At 35.5% G+C, this 17,989-nt stretch overlaps 1 protein-coding gene across 1 annotated transcript in view; it reads right to left on the minus strand.

The window, feature by feature from the left end:
• NCAM2 (neural cell adhesion molecule 2) overlaps positions 1 to 17,989 on the minus strand; it is a gene marked incomplete at both ends in the record, with an annotated part of 450,721 nt that overhangs the window by 206,093 nt on the left and 226,639 nt on the right. Inside the window, 3 exon segments of the mRNA XM_080918990.1 lie at positions 114 to 257; positions 2,738 to 2,944; positions 6,008 to 6,082. Of these exon segments, the coding sequence (XP_080775116.1) occupies positions 114 to 257; positions 2,738 to 2,944; positions 6,008 to 6,082 (426 nt within the window).

Here is a 17,989-nt window from a genome sequence, read left to right on the forward strand (position 1 = left end):
CTGTAGTACCCTGCTCGACACTTCATTTCTTCACCTAAGAACAGAATCTTCATAGCTGTAAAACTAGAAGTATTTTTAGAACATATAACTTAGAGAGTTACCAAAATACTAACTGTCGGGGATGGTGGTGACTTCCTCGTTGTGATACAACCAGCTGACAGCAGGGGCAGGGGAACTGCTCACTCTGCAAACCACTTCTGCATCCTCCCCTTGCTTGAACTCTTGAGGGGACACCACTTCTTTGAAGGTGAGTTTTTCTGTATCAAGGAAATAAAACCACTGGTAAACAATTCATCAATTCATAGCTTGCTTAATTCGACAGATTTTCATCTATGATTATTAGTGTAACAAGAATCTAGATCTCTAAGGACTTTATAAAGAGTGATTTCAGGTTGCCAATGTGCACCAAGAAAAACGTTTTGCCTGTATACTCTTAAGCATTCTTTAAAAAATAAATACATAAATAAAATATGCTTATTTAATACACTGTCTTCAGAGCTGAAATCTCAAACCTGACCTATCCCAATAGTTTATTTTTGTGCGCCCAAGTAGGGAGAAGAGTTCCTACTTGGCTTAGCATCAAAACAGGAAGCCAAGGAATTCCTATTCCACAATTCAGTCTGAGAACAAAGTCCCCAATTTTAGTCTTCTACCCCATATCCACTTCAAACTGAAGGCCAAGCTTTCCATCAGGAACACTTAGGGGTGTGTGGAGAACAACTGTCATCTGAATCATAGCCAGAGCATTGGGTGATAAAACAATATTTCAATTTTAGCACAGTAGAGATTGTGGCTGAAAAATGTTTGTCTTTGCTTTTATATCATGGCCACAGTATTTTTTCCCAAATACAATCATGCAGCAATAAAATGGAAGTGAGATCATAGAGAAGAACAGAAGGGCTAAAGGGTGAGAGGGTGGACAGTAAATGGTTGGAGAGTATAAGTGTGGCAGAAATGTGTCTTTCACAATTGTGTACTCACATCTAAGGGTCACGGTTTAACAGTGCCATGCTCCATAAGCATACATGGTGAAAATTAAGACAAACTTGATGGTGACATTTGCTGTCCTGAAATTTAACTTTCCACTTCAACTCTGAACTCTCTAAACCTCCTTTACTATTTATTTTTCATAAAATTCTACTATATGTATACATGAAATCCATATATTTATATTATTTATAGTATAAAGACTTAGAACAATATCGATTATATATCATATATATATATATATATATATATATATATATATATATATATATATATATAGTTGCTTTATTACCTGGTAGCACTGTCCACACTTCTCTTAGTACACCCTCATGCAGATATTCCCCCCATTCAACCCACCCACAAAACCTTTGACCCAAAATGTGTCCTGTCCACAACATGTACACTGAAAAAGATAGAACAGAGTTTGAGGGAATATCAATCGAGGACTGGCCCAAAGAGACCTATCCTATGGATCAGCAGCAATCCCTGACATCACCTAGGATACTTCTTCATGCTTGTACACAGGACACTAGCACAACTGTCCTCTGAGAGGCTCCACCCAACAGCCAAAGCAGAGATGCAGAAACACACAGCCAAACATGAGATAGGACTGAGAGAGTATTATGTATGAGTTAGGGGAAGGATTGAGGCACCCAAAGAGTACAGGGAATCCACAAGAAGACCAACATAGTCAATTGACCTGGAACCTTGGGATATCCAAGATAATGAACCACCAACCAAAGAGATAGCACAAGCTAGACCTATTTCTTCCATACTATTGTACCAAATGAAGAAAGTATATCTCATGCCTGTCTCACAACAACTGGAATGAGGGCTCTCCCTGAATCTATTTCCCGTTTGTGGATCTGCATCTTCCTAACTCGGCAACCTTATCTGGCCTCAGGAAGAGAGGATGCAATTAGTCTTTCAGTGACTCGATATGCAATATATGTGTTGGGTTCGGTGCAGGGGGCAGGGAGAGTGGTGATATTCAGAGGGGTGGTCTCATGCTTCTCAGAGCAGGGGGCGGGCAGGAAGTAAAATAGACACAGGGGCTGGATGGAGTGGAGAAATTGGGTTCGAGGGAGGTTGCGGAGGAGAGCAGAGTGGTGGAGATGGAAAGATCGGATGTAGGGAGATCAAGTGGGAGAGAACAGCAATCTCTGGGTCATTGGAAAGACCTCAGATAAGGTGACGTTCAAGGGTGTCTAAGGGGTGACTTTACCTGAGACTCCAAGCAGTAGGAGATATAAATCCTAAAGTGGCCACAATAAAAATATTTTCCACAAAGAAAAAGAAAATCTCATAAAATGTTTTGGCAGTAAAATTAATTAAAATTAATTTAGTAAATAAATCACAAAATATTTTATGCACCATTTAAAAGATATTGAAAACTCTTTTCAAATACTGTGCCTATAATTTATCAACTAATTTGGTCTCTTTTGCTAATTTTAGGACCAACCATCACAGGAAAGAAAATGTCGGTTCCAGAAAATGTATATGTGAGAGGTGTAGAGGTTGCCAAAGATGAAGAACTTCCATGGGGAAAGTTTAGGTTTGTTTTTAATATATCTTATTTTCATGGCAATGGAAAATCAAAATTATAGAGAATGAGACTCTTCTGAGTTAAACATATGGATTTCAAGCCCTTTCAAATTGTGGCATTTACTATTCAGTATCATTTAATGTTTTGAATCCTTTGTAAAGAAACTGCTGTTTCAATGACCTAAAACACAGATGCACAACTTACGGTAAATTTCCAAAACTACTGTAGCTTCTTGTGTCTGTCCTTTGGCATCTGTTGCTTGACAGCGATATATCCCTGCATCTTCTACGTTCGCGTTGTAGATGGTTAGTCGCGACCTGACACCCTCCTTCTGTAGCATAACCCTCTGCGTTGAAACGATCTTTTCTCCTTGAGGGTTATACCAGTCTATACTCTCAGGCTCCCCAATTGCTGCAGAGCAGAAAACAAATGTTTGACAATCAATTCCGAATGTTTGTTTTCACAGAGGCATCTACTATTTTGTAACAATTTTTCCATTTCAGCAAAGAGTGTAAATAGAAGCCTGAGAATCTGAAACTTGTACAAAACTGAAAGTAAACACAAATGTTAAGACAAATGTTCATCTTTGTTTAAGCAACATTAAGGACTCGTCTGGTCCATGTAAGCAGGCTTCAAACATTTCATTTGAATATATGACTAGAAATTAAGCTGTGAGAACTGAAAAATAACAGTCATAATACATGTGTTATTATTGCTCAAAATACTAAAAACGCCTTAGGCAAACACAACCCAATGGATGGATATTGCTAACGAGAAAAAAATGCTAAGATGATTTCATATGTTTGGTTCTCACTGCTAAGGTCAAGAGGTATGAGAGGTATTAGTACAAATAAGGAACTTTTTACAAACCTATATCTTATGAAACTATTTTTAGACATTGATATTTCTAAATTTGAGCTGATTTTCTAAAATTTTAAGTAGTGAATCAAAGGCTAATTTCCACAAAAATTTCTAATGTATTTTCCCAACTGAAATGAGTTATTCTGTCATATTAACCTAAAGTTATTAACTATTTAATCACATAGCAATTAGGATAAATACAAATAGCATTTTGGATGCTTAGCAATTCCTACCAAATGATTACAGTGTAAACACTGATTTAATGTTTTGGGATCTAGGTCATTAACCTCTTTATACAACTAAAGATTCCTGCATTTGCTTTCAGTTAGAAACAAGGACTTCATCTAATTCCTGAAGAGACTGAGAACATATGGATTCCCTCAAAAGGAATGGGGAAATAGAGAATGATACAGCAACAGGTCTGTGAAGAATATTATTCATTCTTATTTTATTGATAGGAAACTGTTCATAAATATCTTTCTCTGCAAAATAATGCAAATGGATCTAAGGAATTAACAATAGAGATCACATAAGTAATTATTAGTTCAATTTGGAACAAATCAAAACCCTTTTTAATGTAATGTTGTAGGAAACATTTCAGATATTTTAATATTTAATATCAGGATGGTGAAATTTCATATCTCAGAGAGACTACAGAATTTTCATGTAACAATCACATTTCTCTTTCAAGTATCAAGTAACCAATACTTTCCACTGAAGTGCTCCATATGAAATCCAAACCTGTCTTTTATCATCATGTAAATCATTAACATCACTGCATCTATGAAAGCATAGTTAAAGTGTTTTCTGAAAATGAAATACTCTTACATGAATAACAGTATCGGTCACCTGCCGTTTTAAAATGTACCTGTAAAGTTTCATATAGTTGTATTTATAAAGTACCTAAATTTAAAGTATCTGAACATATTGATCATTAATATGAAATCAATAGGGAAAGTTCTGAATTACATTGTTTCTAAAATTACTCCATTTACACTTAAGAAACTCAATATATCATATAATGAAGTATTTTCAAAATGTAGACAAGTCTATTTCTATTTTTGTATCTGATTCAATCCTATACTAAGGTATATAATCAAGTGAACTAATACACAAAATATTTTTTTTTTATTTTTTGTAATAGATTTTAAACTTTCCAGGTGATGTAATTCTGTAAAAGTACAAATTTAAGATATTTTTTATATATTTGCTTGTATTTAGTTAAAGCATATGTGACATTGAGGAATAGTAATCTATATTCTTAGGCAGAATTCCCCTCATTTTTTGGTTCTCTTTCACTACACAAAATGCATATTATTATATGTGTCACTTCAGATTCAAACAGGAGAAGGAACTAAAAAATCTTTCATTTTATCCTTTTCTTATTTAAATTTATAATATTTAATGTCCCTATTTTCTGAAGATGATATATAAATATTAGTGCAGAAATGCTTTTTCTGTTAATACTCATATCAAATAAGCCAAAGCATTGTCATTTTTTTACATTTTTGTGTGATCCTGGAGATTTAAATTAGGGATTTATATATATTAGGTAATTACTGGACCAATAACCTATACTACAGTTTGCTAAGCAAATTTGTATTATATATTCCATGAATACTTATGACAATGCATATTAACATTACTTTACTATAATCAGAAACAGATACAATTTGAAAGTAGCCACCTAAGTTATCTTAGCACTGAGTGAATAATTTTGAATGTTCATATATGAATGTTGACATTGGGGCTGGTGATACAGCATTGAATGCTTTTACTGAGGTCCCTGGGTTCAATTTCCAGCAACTGCATGGGGGCTCACAATTATCTGTAGTGAGATCCGATGCCCTCTTCTGTCATGTAGACATTCATACAGACAGAGCACTCATGTAAGTAAATAAAAGTTTTTTTTTTAATGCTTATGTTCATGAATGTGGATATGGTTAATATGAGTATACAAATAATGAGTTCATACGAGATATCTGTAACATAGTGAAATAAAGCTTTCATATCAAGTACATCAGGGTTATCTGAAATATTTAGCATTCTTATTAAATAAAAGGGAGATCAAAAATTTTCTACAGATCGTATAATACACTGTTTAATTATCACAAATTTTACAGAAATATTTCTAAGCTAAAACCAGTATTTCTCATTGAAATGTATACATTGAACACATATTTCTTATTTTGTCATTTATCCTTCTTTCAGGCATTAGAATTATGCAGTGTCATATCTAATTTGTTTATTACGTACTTACTATTATTTATTCATTTATTACTTATTATTTATTTATTACTTACAGACAAGCATATTCAGTTTGTGAGTTCAAATTAATCCTAGTATGGCTATTTAGATGAAAACAATATTTAAATCAATAGAAAAAATGTACAGATTGTAATTTATAATGAAATGTTATAAAAATAGCTACTTTGATAACCAAATAACTAATAATGCATTCCATAATGATAATATTTAATCATTGTCACCATTTTCCAATCATATAATGAATCATCAGAACTTATTTTTAGTGACATCAGTTTTAACAACTTAAATTTATCCAATATCCTTTATAAACTTTATAATCACAGGGCATATTATCCAAGTACATACCTGTACATGTGAAGAATTTAGATTCACCCACACTAAGCTCTACTTTGCTAAGTGAAATTGTCACTTGAAGAAGAGCTGAAAAACAATATTTGTGTAACAGTTAATCAGGGAATGAGGGGTTTAAAGGTAAATACTAATAATAACTTTATATATCACACATGACAAACATAAATCACTGTCCTCAATTTTTCATTATTTACTCTGGAAAAATGTAAATTTTATGAATAAATTATACCAATGTTATATGATCCAGTATTAATCATTTCCTACCAGTCTGTAAATAGTATTTACATATTATATATTTTATATTATATAAAATATATATTTTCATTAAATTTCTGTTGTGCATATAGTGGATCGAATTCATACTTAGCTATCCCCTAACAAGAACACAGATCTCAATTATATAGCCATATTGTGCAATATGTAAAGGAAAGTTCCACCCACCAGTCAGACTTTTGATTAAATCCAATATTAGATCATTATAAGAAAATATTTACATAAGATATATTGACTTATTAACTCCTTACAAAAGGAGGCAATCACAGAAAGTGGGACCTTACCCAGGGTAAGTATATGAAGAGAAATATTTATAAGTATATCTAATATTAGTTGAGGCAATGATCAAGTATTTCATATCTTAAATACTTGTATGCAAGTTTGAAATGAAAATAATAGAAATTCTAGAATTTTAGAGGATCACCAAAATATCAGACTCAAAAAATTGTCATACCTATATATAATGACTGGAAAATTATATAGTAAAATTATTCATGAAATCCTGTCCCTATAGTATTCTTTCCTCAGCAATAGATAAGTAAGCATTTAATAAGGTAACAGGAGTTCAAAGAATAAATAGAGAAAATATTGACATCTGTACTGGGACTTAGGAGATTCGAGTTTAAAGAAGCTCCTTTTTACTGTGCACAGCCTGCAGTAACTTAGGACCCAAATTAGTATCGTGTACACTGGTGTTACAGAAAACACAGAGCATGAAACCAGAGAACCATCCACTCCACATGCCTGAATAAAACAGAAACAATCTACACTTCAATAAACACAGGCAACAAGCAGATTGCCTCATCTGAGCATGTTACTTATATCCATAAGACTTCTTCACAATGAGGCTCATGTATTAGATCTGCATCCTCATGAAATACCCAAAGAAGTTCATAGGTAAACTAGACTGGGAAGAATGGCTAAGGTCAGCTGCCTACATGGGACAGAGCACACATATTGAAGTCCAAATGGTGTACAGTTCACTCTGGTGCAACCCTGTCAACAGACACTGCTGCTTAGGGTTGGAAAACTACAGGCAGGAGATAGAGTTTAGGAAGAATGTCCCCCAAGGAAAAACAAAGACACAAAGGTAAGGGAAAACCTTAGAGGTCATCAGATAAGGTCACATACAATGTAGATTACACTCTACCTTCAGTGTTGTTTCTAAACATTAGATCATCATTGAATGAACACCAATGGGGGAAAAATATTCTTGAAGTGAAACCAGAGTTTTGCATTTTTCTACCGCTGCTCACCTTTCCAGGTTCCTGTGATATCTACAGCATTTTTGGTTTTGGCACACAGTGTGAAAAATGTTTTATAAGTAAATATGGGAGAAAGTGGTGTTTTTCAAATAGCTTGTGAACAGCCGAAACTCCTAGGAATACGCTTTTGAGCTCAAACCATTTTTCTCTGTCTAGCCCACATCAATCCTTGGGAGTATCTCTCTTCCTTTTAATGAACTGTCTCTATTTCTATCAGTATCTGTGAGTTACTGTTCTGATTCTTTGTTCCAAAAATAATAATAATAATAATAATAATAACAACAAGAGCCCTGGAGCTATCATCAGGTGTCCTCTGATCCATGCTGGGAACAACAGGTGATCTGCCAGTCAGAAGGTACAAATGGGTTGCATCCATAATCTCTGAACTTTAACACAATGGAAGATGAAGTGCTTTCAGCCTACTCTCTGACCCACAAAAGGAGCAAACAAGCCAACAGAGACACACTATTTCTTCTTGCCTTTCCTTCTCCTTTTCACAGTCCATAAAACCCTCTGAAATGGTGGCCAAGCTATTGTGGAAGGCCTCAGGATGATATTATAGGAAGTAATAGCTGCAAACCTCCTGAAAGAAAATAAGTCCAAACTCTGGTCAGGGAAAGACAAGCCGTGAACTGTGTGCTTCTTTGGTGAAGCTACACTCAGTGTAGTCTAAGGATTCCTAAGGGTTATTTTGGTAAGAAAGAGACCTGCAATTAGTCAGATCTTGTGGACACAGTTTGAAAAAGAATGTTTACTAAAGTAGAATTTCTACTCTCTCTTCCCCTAGAATAAACATAAAAATATACTTTAATGCTTTTTTTCGATTCTCAGCTAAGATGCATCATCAAAAATTGCAATTAGTTTTATCCAGAGGCTATACACATACATACATACATACATACATACATACATACACACATACATACATACATACGTACACACATACATACTCAAAACAAGCTTTGTGGGATTACTGGAATGACTAGATGCATGTGAACCTGCATATAGACCTATCTCATAAAAATACAGAAAAATAATTTTAAATGACATAAAGAAGTCCCTGCTGAACCCCAGGTCACAGAGCCTCAGCAGGACAAAGGGGGCTCCCCTCCCACTGATGCCCTTTAAGGCCATCCTCTGCTACATATGCAACTGAAACCATAGGTTAAGTCATATGTACTCTTTGGTTGGTGGTTCAGTCCCTGGAAGCTCTGGGGGGTCTGGTTGGTTGATATTGTGGCTCTTCCTATGGAACTGCAAACCCTTCAGCTCCTTCAGTCTTTGGCTTTATGTCTCCATTGGGGTCCCTGCACTCACTCTGAATTTTGGCGGTGTGCATCTTAATCTGTAGTGGCACCACACCAGGTTCCTGTCAGCAAGTGCTTTGTGGCATCAATAAATGCATAATTTGATAAACATAATTATTTTTTACTTCTGAGTAATATATATATATATATATGTTTAATGAATTTAAGGCAAATTTTAATTTATGATGTTATTAATTTTAAATGTAGAGTTCTATTTTTCTTAAAAAAATGATGTTTCCAATGTTTCCTATACAAATTAAAAATTAAAGCAAAAAAGATATTTTATATATGTTTATTGAAAACTCTATTATCCATATCGTCCATTACTATAAACATCAGTCAGTAGTTTGTGGTCGGCAATCAGAAGTCAGTACTAAGTACTTCATAGATGTGAAGGCTCTAGTTAGGCACCAGCTCAACTTCCCTTTGTTATAGTGAGATTCATTAATGTTTTGGCCATCAATAATAGTGTCTTGCCATCAGTTTGAAGAGAGAAGCCAATACCCATCACAAGCCCTTGGTGAAGAACCCAATTTTGTGTCACACATTCCTGACATAGGAAGTTTCATGTAGAGCATAATTCTGTTAGTAGAAGTCATTATCTATCTGTAATTCTTGGTGTAGAAATTTACCCTCTTCCTCATTAACATATCCACAGACATTCCCATTGTTCTACTCTTGTATATGAAGTCGTTTTTCAGAGAGACGGCTTCACAGCAGACTTTGTGCTGTGACAAAGACTTTGGCTCTTGCAACCTTTCTGTTCCCTCTTCTGTAGTTTTCCCTGAGCTCGAGATACAGTTATTTTTGTATTAGTCCATGGAACCAAACATCCATGATAAAGTTATACAAATAGGCTTCTTTTGAATAGGATGAAAATATTATTTCAAGCTTATAATCAGTTTAATTTTGAATACACCCTTTACATTAATAGTATACAATTGCTCTCTTTTTAAAAATTTTCTAACAATACTTTTATTTTATTTTCTACATGATTTTTTTCTGTCTTTACATTTCAAATGTTATCCCCTTCTCCTTCCCCACTTCCATCCTCACTCCCACTCCACTTGCTTCCATGAAGGTGCTCCTTCTCACAAGCCCTCTCTTCATCTCAGTACCATGGCATTCCCCTACACTCTGAACACACTCCCTTACTGGATGAAAGTCCTCTTTTCCCATTGATGTCAGACAATCCTCTGCTACATATGCAACCGGAGCCATGGATCTCTCCATGTGTGCTCATTCGTTGGTGTTTTAGCCCCGGGAGTTTTGGAAGTTTTGGTGTGTTGATAATGTTGTTCTTCACATGGGAATGCAAACCCTTTCAGCTCCTTCAGTACTTTCTCTAGCTCTTTCACTGGCATCAATGGTTAGTGACAAGCTTCTTGAACTGTATCATTATGACTCTGGCAGAGCCCCTGAGGAGACATCCATATCTGCCTCCTGCCAGTAAGCACTTCCCTGCATCAGCAACATTGCTCAGGTTTGGTAGCTGCATATGGGGTAGATCTCCAGATGAGGCAGTCTCTGGGTGATTTTCTTCATCAATCCCTACTCCATCATTTTCCCTCCATTTCCTCCCATGGGTATTTTGTTCTTCCTTCTAAGAAGAACTGAGGCATCCACATTTTGGCTTTCCTTCTTTTTGAACTTCATAAGTTCTGTGAGTTGTTTCTTGGATAATCCAAACTTTAAAGGCTAGTGTCCACTAATCATTGAGTGCATACCATGTGTGTTCTTCTATGACAGGGTTATCACACTCAGCATAATAGCTTCTATTCTAGTTCCATCAATATACCTAGCAATTTCAAAAGGTTATTTTTTCTAATAAATATGTAGTACTCCTTTCTGTAAATGTACCAAAATTTATGCATCCATTCCTCTTTTGAAAGACATCTGAGTTCTTTCCAGCTTCTGGCTATTTTAAACAAGGCTGCTATCAACATGTTGTAGCATGTGTCCTTGTTTGATTTCGCAGCATCTTTTTTTTTTTTTTTTTTTTTTTTTTTTTACTGACATATCTACAAAGGGAAGAGGGTGGCTAGGGTTTGCTCATTCCAGAATCTTTTTTTTTTTTTTTTTTTACAACTTTACTTTAAAGAACAAAGATAAATGTACAGATTTTAAGCATTTTTTGCATAAAAGTATATAATATATTTTTGTCAGTACTTGTATTTTTTTAAAGGTTTGATAGTGTGAACAAGATCCCACCAGTTACAATGAGCAAAAAGTACATGCAAAACAAGATGCAACCTGGAAATAGTCAAGAATTTCTTGGTGTGTAAGGATTTTTTTTTTAACAATGAGCAGACAGTACATGTAATACAGGGTACAACCCGGAATTTGTCACTGTGTTCTTTGTGGGTAAGGATTGAGCATGACTATTTTTTTTTTGTTTTGTTTTCTTTTTCTCTTGGATTTCATACAGTCTGTGAGTTGTTTCTGGGTCAGTGCGAGACTCTGGGGTTAGCTTCCCACTATCAGTGACTGCATATTATGTCTGTTCTTTTGTGACTGGGTTATCTCACTCAGGATGATATTCTCTAGATGCAGCCATTTTCTTAAGAATTTGGTTAAGTCATTGTTTCTGGTGGCTGAGTAGTATTCCATTGTGTAAATGTACCACACTTTTTGTATCCATTCATCTTCTGAAGGACATCTGGGTTCCTTCCAGCTTCTGGCTATTATAAATAGAGCTGCTATGAACATTGTGGTGCATATATCTTTGTTGTGTATTAAAGTGTCTCTGGGGTATATGCCCAAAAGTGGAATAGCTGGGTTTTCAGGTAGTACTATGTCCAATTTTCTGAGGTATCGCCAGACTTAATTCCAGAGTGGTTGTATTAGTTTGCAACCCCACCAACACTGGAGAAGTGTTCCTCTTTCTCCCCAACCTCACCAGCATCTGTTTTCATCTGAGTTTTGGATCTTGGCCAATCTGACTGGTATGAGGTGGAATCTCAGGGTGGTTTTGATTTGCATTTCTCTGATGGCTAAGGATGTCAAGCACTTCCTCAGATGTTTCTCAGCCATTTGATATTCCTCAAATGAGAATGTTTTGTTTAACTCTGTAACCCATTTTTTAATAGGGTTATTTGATTCTCTGGTGTCTAGCTTTTTGAATTCTTTGTATACCTTGAATATTAGGCCTCTATCTGATGTGGAGTTGGTAAAGATCTTTTCCCATTCTGTTGGCTGCCGTTTTGTTTCCTTGACAATGTCCTTAGCCTTACAGAAACTTTGCACTCTCATTAAGTCCCATTTGTTAATCTTTGACCTAAGAGCTTTAGCCATTGGTGTTTTGTTCAGAAAATTTTGTCCTGTGCATTTGTGTTCTAAGGTTTTCCCTACTTTCTCATCTAATAGTTTCGGTGTATCTGGTTTAATGTGGAGATCTTTGATCCACTTACACTTGAGCTTTGTACAAGGAGATAAGAAAGGGTCTATTTTCATTCTTTTGCATGCTGAGTGCCAGTTGAACCAGCACCTTTTGTTGAATAGGCTGGCTTTTTTCCATTGAATGTTTACGGCTCCTTTGTCAAAAATCAGGTGACCATATACCTGAGGGCTCATTTCTGGATCTTCTATTCTACTCCATTGATCCACATGCCTATTTCTGTACCAGTACCATGCAGTTTTCAGCACAATTGCCTTGTAATATAGCTTGAGGTCAGAGATAGTGATTTGCACAGATGTTTTCTTGTTGTTGAGGATGGATTTAGCTATTCTAGGTCTTTTGTTATTCCTTATGAAATTGCACATTGAGCTTTCCAATTCAATTAAGTACTGGGTTGGAATTTTGATGGGGATTGCATTGAATCTGTAGATTGCTTTTGGTAGGATGGCCATTTTTAAGATGTTGATCCTTTTAACCCCTGAGTATGGGAGATCTTTCCATTTTCTGAGATCATCCTCAATTTCCTTCTTTAGAGGTTTGAAGTTCTAGTCATACAGGTCCTTCACTTGCTTAGTTAGAGTCACACCAAGGTATTTTATAGTTTTTGTGACTATTGTGAAGGGTAACTTTCCCCTAATTTCTTTCTCAGCATGTTTGTCCTTTGAGTATAGGAAGGATACTGATTTGTTTGAGTTAATTTTGTATCCAGCTACTTTGCTGAACTTGTTTATCAGCTGTAGGTGTTTTCTGGAGAAATTTTTGGGGTCACTTAAGTACACTATCATGTCATCGGCAAAGAGTGATGTTTTTATCTCTTCCTTTCCAATTTGTATCCCCTTGATCTCCTTTTGCTGTCTAATTGCTCCAGCCAAGACTTCTAGTACTATGTTGAATAGGTAGGGGGAGAGTGGGCAGCCTTGTCGAGTCCCTGATTTTAGTGGGATTGCTTCAAGTTTCCCACCATTAAGTTTGATGTTGGCTGTTGGTTTGCTGTATATTTCTTTTATTATGTTTAGGTATGTACCTTGGATTCCTATTCTTTCCTGGACTTTTAACATGAAGGGGTGTTGAATTTTGTCAATTGCTTTCTCAGCATCTAGTGAGATGGTCATGTGATTTTGTTCTTTGAGTTTGTTTATATGGTGGATTACATTGATGGATGTCCTTATATTAAACCAACCCTGCATTCCGGGGATGAAGCCTACTTGGTCATGATGAATGATCGTTTTCATGTATTTTTGGATTGGGTTTGCAAGGATTTTATTGAGTATTTTTGTGTCAATGTTCATAGGAATTCGTCCATTTCTTCCAGATTTTTCAATTTTGTGGAGTATAAGTTTTTATAGTAGGATCTGATGATTTTTTGAATTTCCTCAGTTTCAGTTGTTTTGTCTCCACTTTCCTTTCTGATTCCGTTAATTTGGAAACTCTCTCTTTGCCCTCTATTTAATCTGGCTAGGGGTTTATCAATCTTGTTGATTTTCTCAAAGAAACAACTCTTGGTTTTGTTGATTATTTCAATGGTTCTTTTTGTTTCTATTTGGTCTATTTCTGTCCTAATTTTGATTATTTCTTGCCTTCTACTTTTCATGGGTATATCTGCTTCCTTTTGTTCTAGGGCTTTTAGCTGTGCTGTCAGGTTGCTGATGTAGGCTGTCTCCAGTTTCTTTTTGGAAGCACTTAGGGCTATGAGTTTCCTCTCAGTACTGCTTTCATTGCGTCCCATATGTTTGGGGATTTTGTGTTTTCATTTTCATTGAATTCTAGAAAATCCTTAATTTCATTCTTTATTTCTTCTTTGAACCTGCTATCGTTTAACAGTGCATTGTTTAGTTTCCATGTGTATGTGGGCTTTTTGTTGTCTTTGTGTTGTTAAAGACCAGCTGTAGACCATGGTGATCTGAGAGGATGCATGGGAGTATTTCAATCTTCTTATATCAATTGAGGCTTGTTCTGTGTCCAATAATGTGGTCAATTTTCAAGAAGGTGCCATGTGGTGTTGAAAAGAAGGTGTATTCTTTTACTTTAGGATGATATGTTCTGATGATATCTATTAATTCTATTTGCTTCAAAGTCTCTGCTAGTTTTGCAGTGTCCTTGTTCAGTTTCTGTTTCCATGATCTGTCCATTGGTGAGAGTGGGTGTTAAAGTCTCCCACTATTATCATGCGGGGTGAAATGTATTTTTTGAGCTTTAGTAGGGTTTCTTTTATGAATGTGGGTGCTTTTGTATTTGGAGCATATATGTTAAGGATTGAGAGTTCCTCAAGACAGATTTTCCCAGTAATGAGTAAAAAGTGTCCTTCATTATCTTTTTTGATAACTCTTGGTTGGTAATTTACTTTATTTGATATTAGAATAGCCACTCCAGTTTGCTTCTTGGGACTGTTTTCTTGGAAATTTTTTCCCACCCTTTTACTCTGAATTACAGTCTGTCTTTGTCTCTGAGATGAGTTTGCTGTATGTAGCAAAATGCTGGAATTTGTTTATGTATCCAGTCTGATAGCCTATGTCTCTTTATTGGGGAGTTGAGTCCATTTATGTTAATAGATATCAAGGAATTGTGGTTTCTGTTTCCTGATATTATTGCTTTTGTAGGTTGATTTGTGTCTGTGTCTTTTTCTTCTTTTGGTTTTCTTGCTTAGGAGTTTTCTTATTTTTACAAGGATGTAGTTCGCTTCTTTATATTGGGTTTGCTACCTATAATTCGTTGTAGTGCTGGGTTTGTGTTCAGATATTGTGTAAATTTTGATTTGTCTTGAAATATCTTCATCTCTCCATCTATGGTGATTGATATTTTTGCTGGGTATAGCAGCTTGGCCTGGCACTTGTTCTCTCTTAGGGTCTGCATATCTGTCCAGGCTCTTCTAGCTTTCATAGTCTCTGTTGAGAAATCGGGTGTGATTCTGATTGGTCTGCCTTTATATGTTACCTGACCTTTTTCCCTTACTGCTTTCAGTATTCTTTCTTTGCCTTGGGCACTTGGTGTTTTGACTATTATGTGTTGGGAGGTATTCTTTTCTGGTCCAACCTATTTGGATTTCTGAAGGCTTCTTTTATGCTTCTGGTCATCTCATTCTTGAGGGAAGGGAAGTTTTCTTCTACAATTTTGTTGAAGATATTTACTGTGCCTCTTATTTCATACTCTTTTCCCTCTTCTATTCCTATTATCCTTAGGTTCGGTCTTCTCATTGTGTCCTGGATTTCCTGGACATTTTGGGTTAGGAGCTTTTTTTTTTTTTTTTTTTTTTTTGTATCTTCTCTAGCTGTTTTTTCTTTGTTTACAATGTTGTCTTCTGCCCCAGAGATTCTCTCTTCCATCTCTGTAGTCTATTGGAAATGCTTGCTTCTGTGACTCCTGATTTCTTTTTCAGGTGTTCTACCTCTAGGGTTATCTCTTTTAGTGTTTTCTTTATTGTGTCAATTTCCGTTTTAAATTCCCTCTTCCATTCCTTCATCTCTTTGGTTCTGTTTTCCTCTAGTTCTTTGAGTGTTTTTTCTTTTTTTTTTTTTTTTTTTGTTTCCTCTTTAAAAGCTTCTGAATCTTTTTTTCTTTTCTGGAGTATTTGGCATTCCGATGTTTGCTGTTATGGGAGAGCTGGGTTCTGGTGTTGCCAGATTGTCTTGGTTTCCTTGGGATATACTCTTTTGCTTTCCTCTTGCCATCTTGTTGTCAGTGATATGTTCTTGCCTTTCTCTTGTATCTGGTCTGTGTCCCTGGATCTCCACTGGTCCATGTGTCAGATGGGCCGCGCCCTGTTCTGTGCCCTGAAGTCTCCACCGGGTGGAAACAGAAGTTCCAAAGTTGTGTTCCTGGTCCCAGTCTTTAAAGCTTTAGAAGCTGCTGATCCGGGTGGCAGATGGGCCGCACCCTGTTCTGTGTCCTCGATTTTGCAGCATCTTTTGGATATATTCCCAGGAGTGGAATCGCTGGGTTGTCAGGTCGTACAATGTCCAGTTTTCTGAGAAATCACAAGAATAATTTCTAGAGTGGTTGTACCAACCTGTAATCCCACCAACAGTGAAGGAGTGTTACTCTTTCTCCATATCCTTAGGCTCATCTGCTGTTACCTGAGCTTTTGAATTTATCAATTCTGACTGGTGTGAAATGGAATCTCAGGGTTGTTTGATTTGCATATCCCTGATGACTAGGGATGTCAAACATTTTGTTAGGTGCTTCTCACCCATTTGATATTCCTCAGTTGAGAATTCTTGTTTAGCTCGGTATCCCATTTTTTTCTCTCTTACAATTTTTTTTTTATAAAAAGCAAGACTACATATACAGATTTTAAAGGCATTTTGGCATAACACTATATGAATATTTTTGTCAGTACTTAATTATTTTAGAGGTTTGATAGCATGCATTGAAATCCCACTAGTTACCATAAGCATAAAGTCCATGTAGGATAGAACATAACATGGAAACAGTTTTCTTTGTGAGTATAGATTAAGCATAATTATCTTTTAATACCAAAAATTGCCACAGGGCTATATTCTTAGCTCTTGGATTATTAGTGATTTAAGGTTCAGGTGTACCACACTCTGAGAGGATGATATACATTTTTTTCCTAAGAAGTACTGAGGTTTTTAAGTGATTGGGTGGGGTATTGGCAGTGAGAATATTTCTTATATTATTTTTATTTTATGTGCGTTGCATTTATTTCACTGGAACTTTAGAAAATCTGATGTATTTGCATATATATATATATATATTATATATATATATATATATATATACAAATATATAACTATGTGTGTGAAGAAAAGTTAGCCATCTTTTCTCAAGTAGTATTCACACTAATCTACTGACCATAATCAGATATATCTCTCTTGCAGCTTCTTAAATTTCATTTCAATATAACTAAATCATAATCTGCATATTAACAAGATAATCCAATCATCAATATTCACACTTAAATGCAATTTGCAGGGAGTTAGACTGTGGTAATTAAATATGTTCATAGATCCCTATTTACAGTTAAATCTTACAATGTATATTGATAAGCATACTGATAATTCCTTCATATATGACATAGTTAATGCATTGGCCATGAGCTACCTTACAAAATTTTAGTTACAAGTGTATTATTTTAAATTAAATTAAAAAGAACTTGTGGATTAATATCAGCAAGTGTGTGGAGTGTCTTAGGAACAGTGTCAGCTTCCATAGTTTTATGGCCTACATTCTTTAAGAGACAAGAAGCAGGTCACTCATCAGTTATTCTGAATGTGACATTTAATTAAAACTGAAATATTTTGAAGAGGCCCCTAGTCTGAGTTCCACACTCAATACAACTTTATTTCAACCAATACCACTTAGACATGTAAGTTATTAACTGTCTTGATGAAGCCAGCACAAGACATCTTGTAAAAACTTTATCAGTATTCTTACTATGCAGTGATAAATCAAATTAAGAGATTCTTCGAACTAGGTAGCTTGGCAATTCTCTCGGTGAATAGGAAGTTCTCTGTCTAGAACACATGTGAGATTTCTCACCAGAACAAGGTTAATGCGAGACTTATTGATTAACTTGAGCAATCAGAATTCAAGCTTGTCATGTAACACTTTTCACTTTGTTTCCTTTTGGGTGATAGAAATTCTACCCCACAATTATTTTGCCAGAACTTACTCACAATACTGTCATAATATATAGGAAACTGGTCAGAACACAGTAAAAGCTACTCAAACACTTGATAGAATAAAGATAAATTCATCCTCTCCTCCAAAACAAGAC

The sequence above is a fragment of the Micromys minutus genome (assembly GCF_963924665.1).
Source record: "Micromys minutus genome assembly, chromosome: 7".
Taxonomy (NCBI): Eukaryota; Metazoa; Chordata; class Mammalia; order Rodentia; family Muridae; genus Micromys; species Micromys minutus.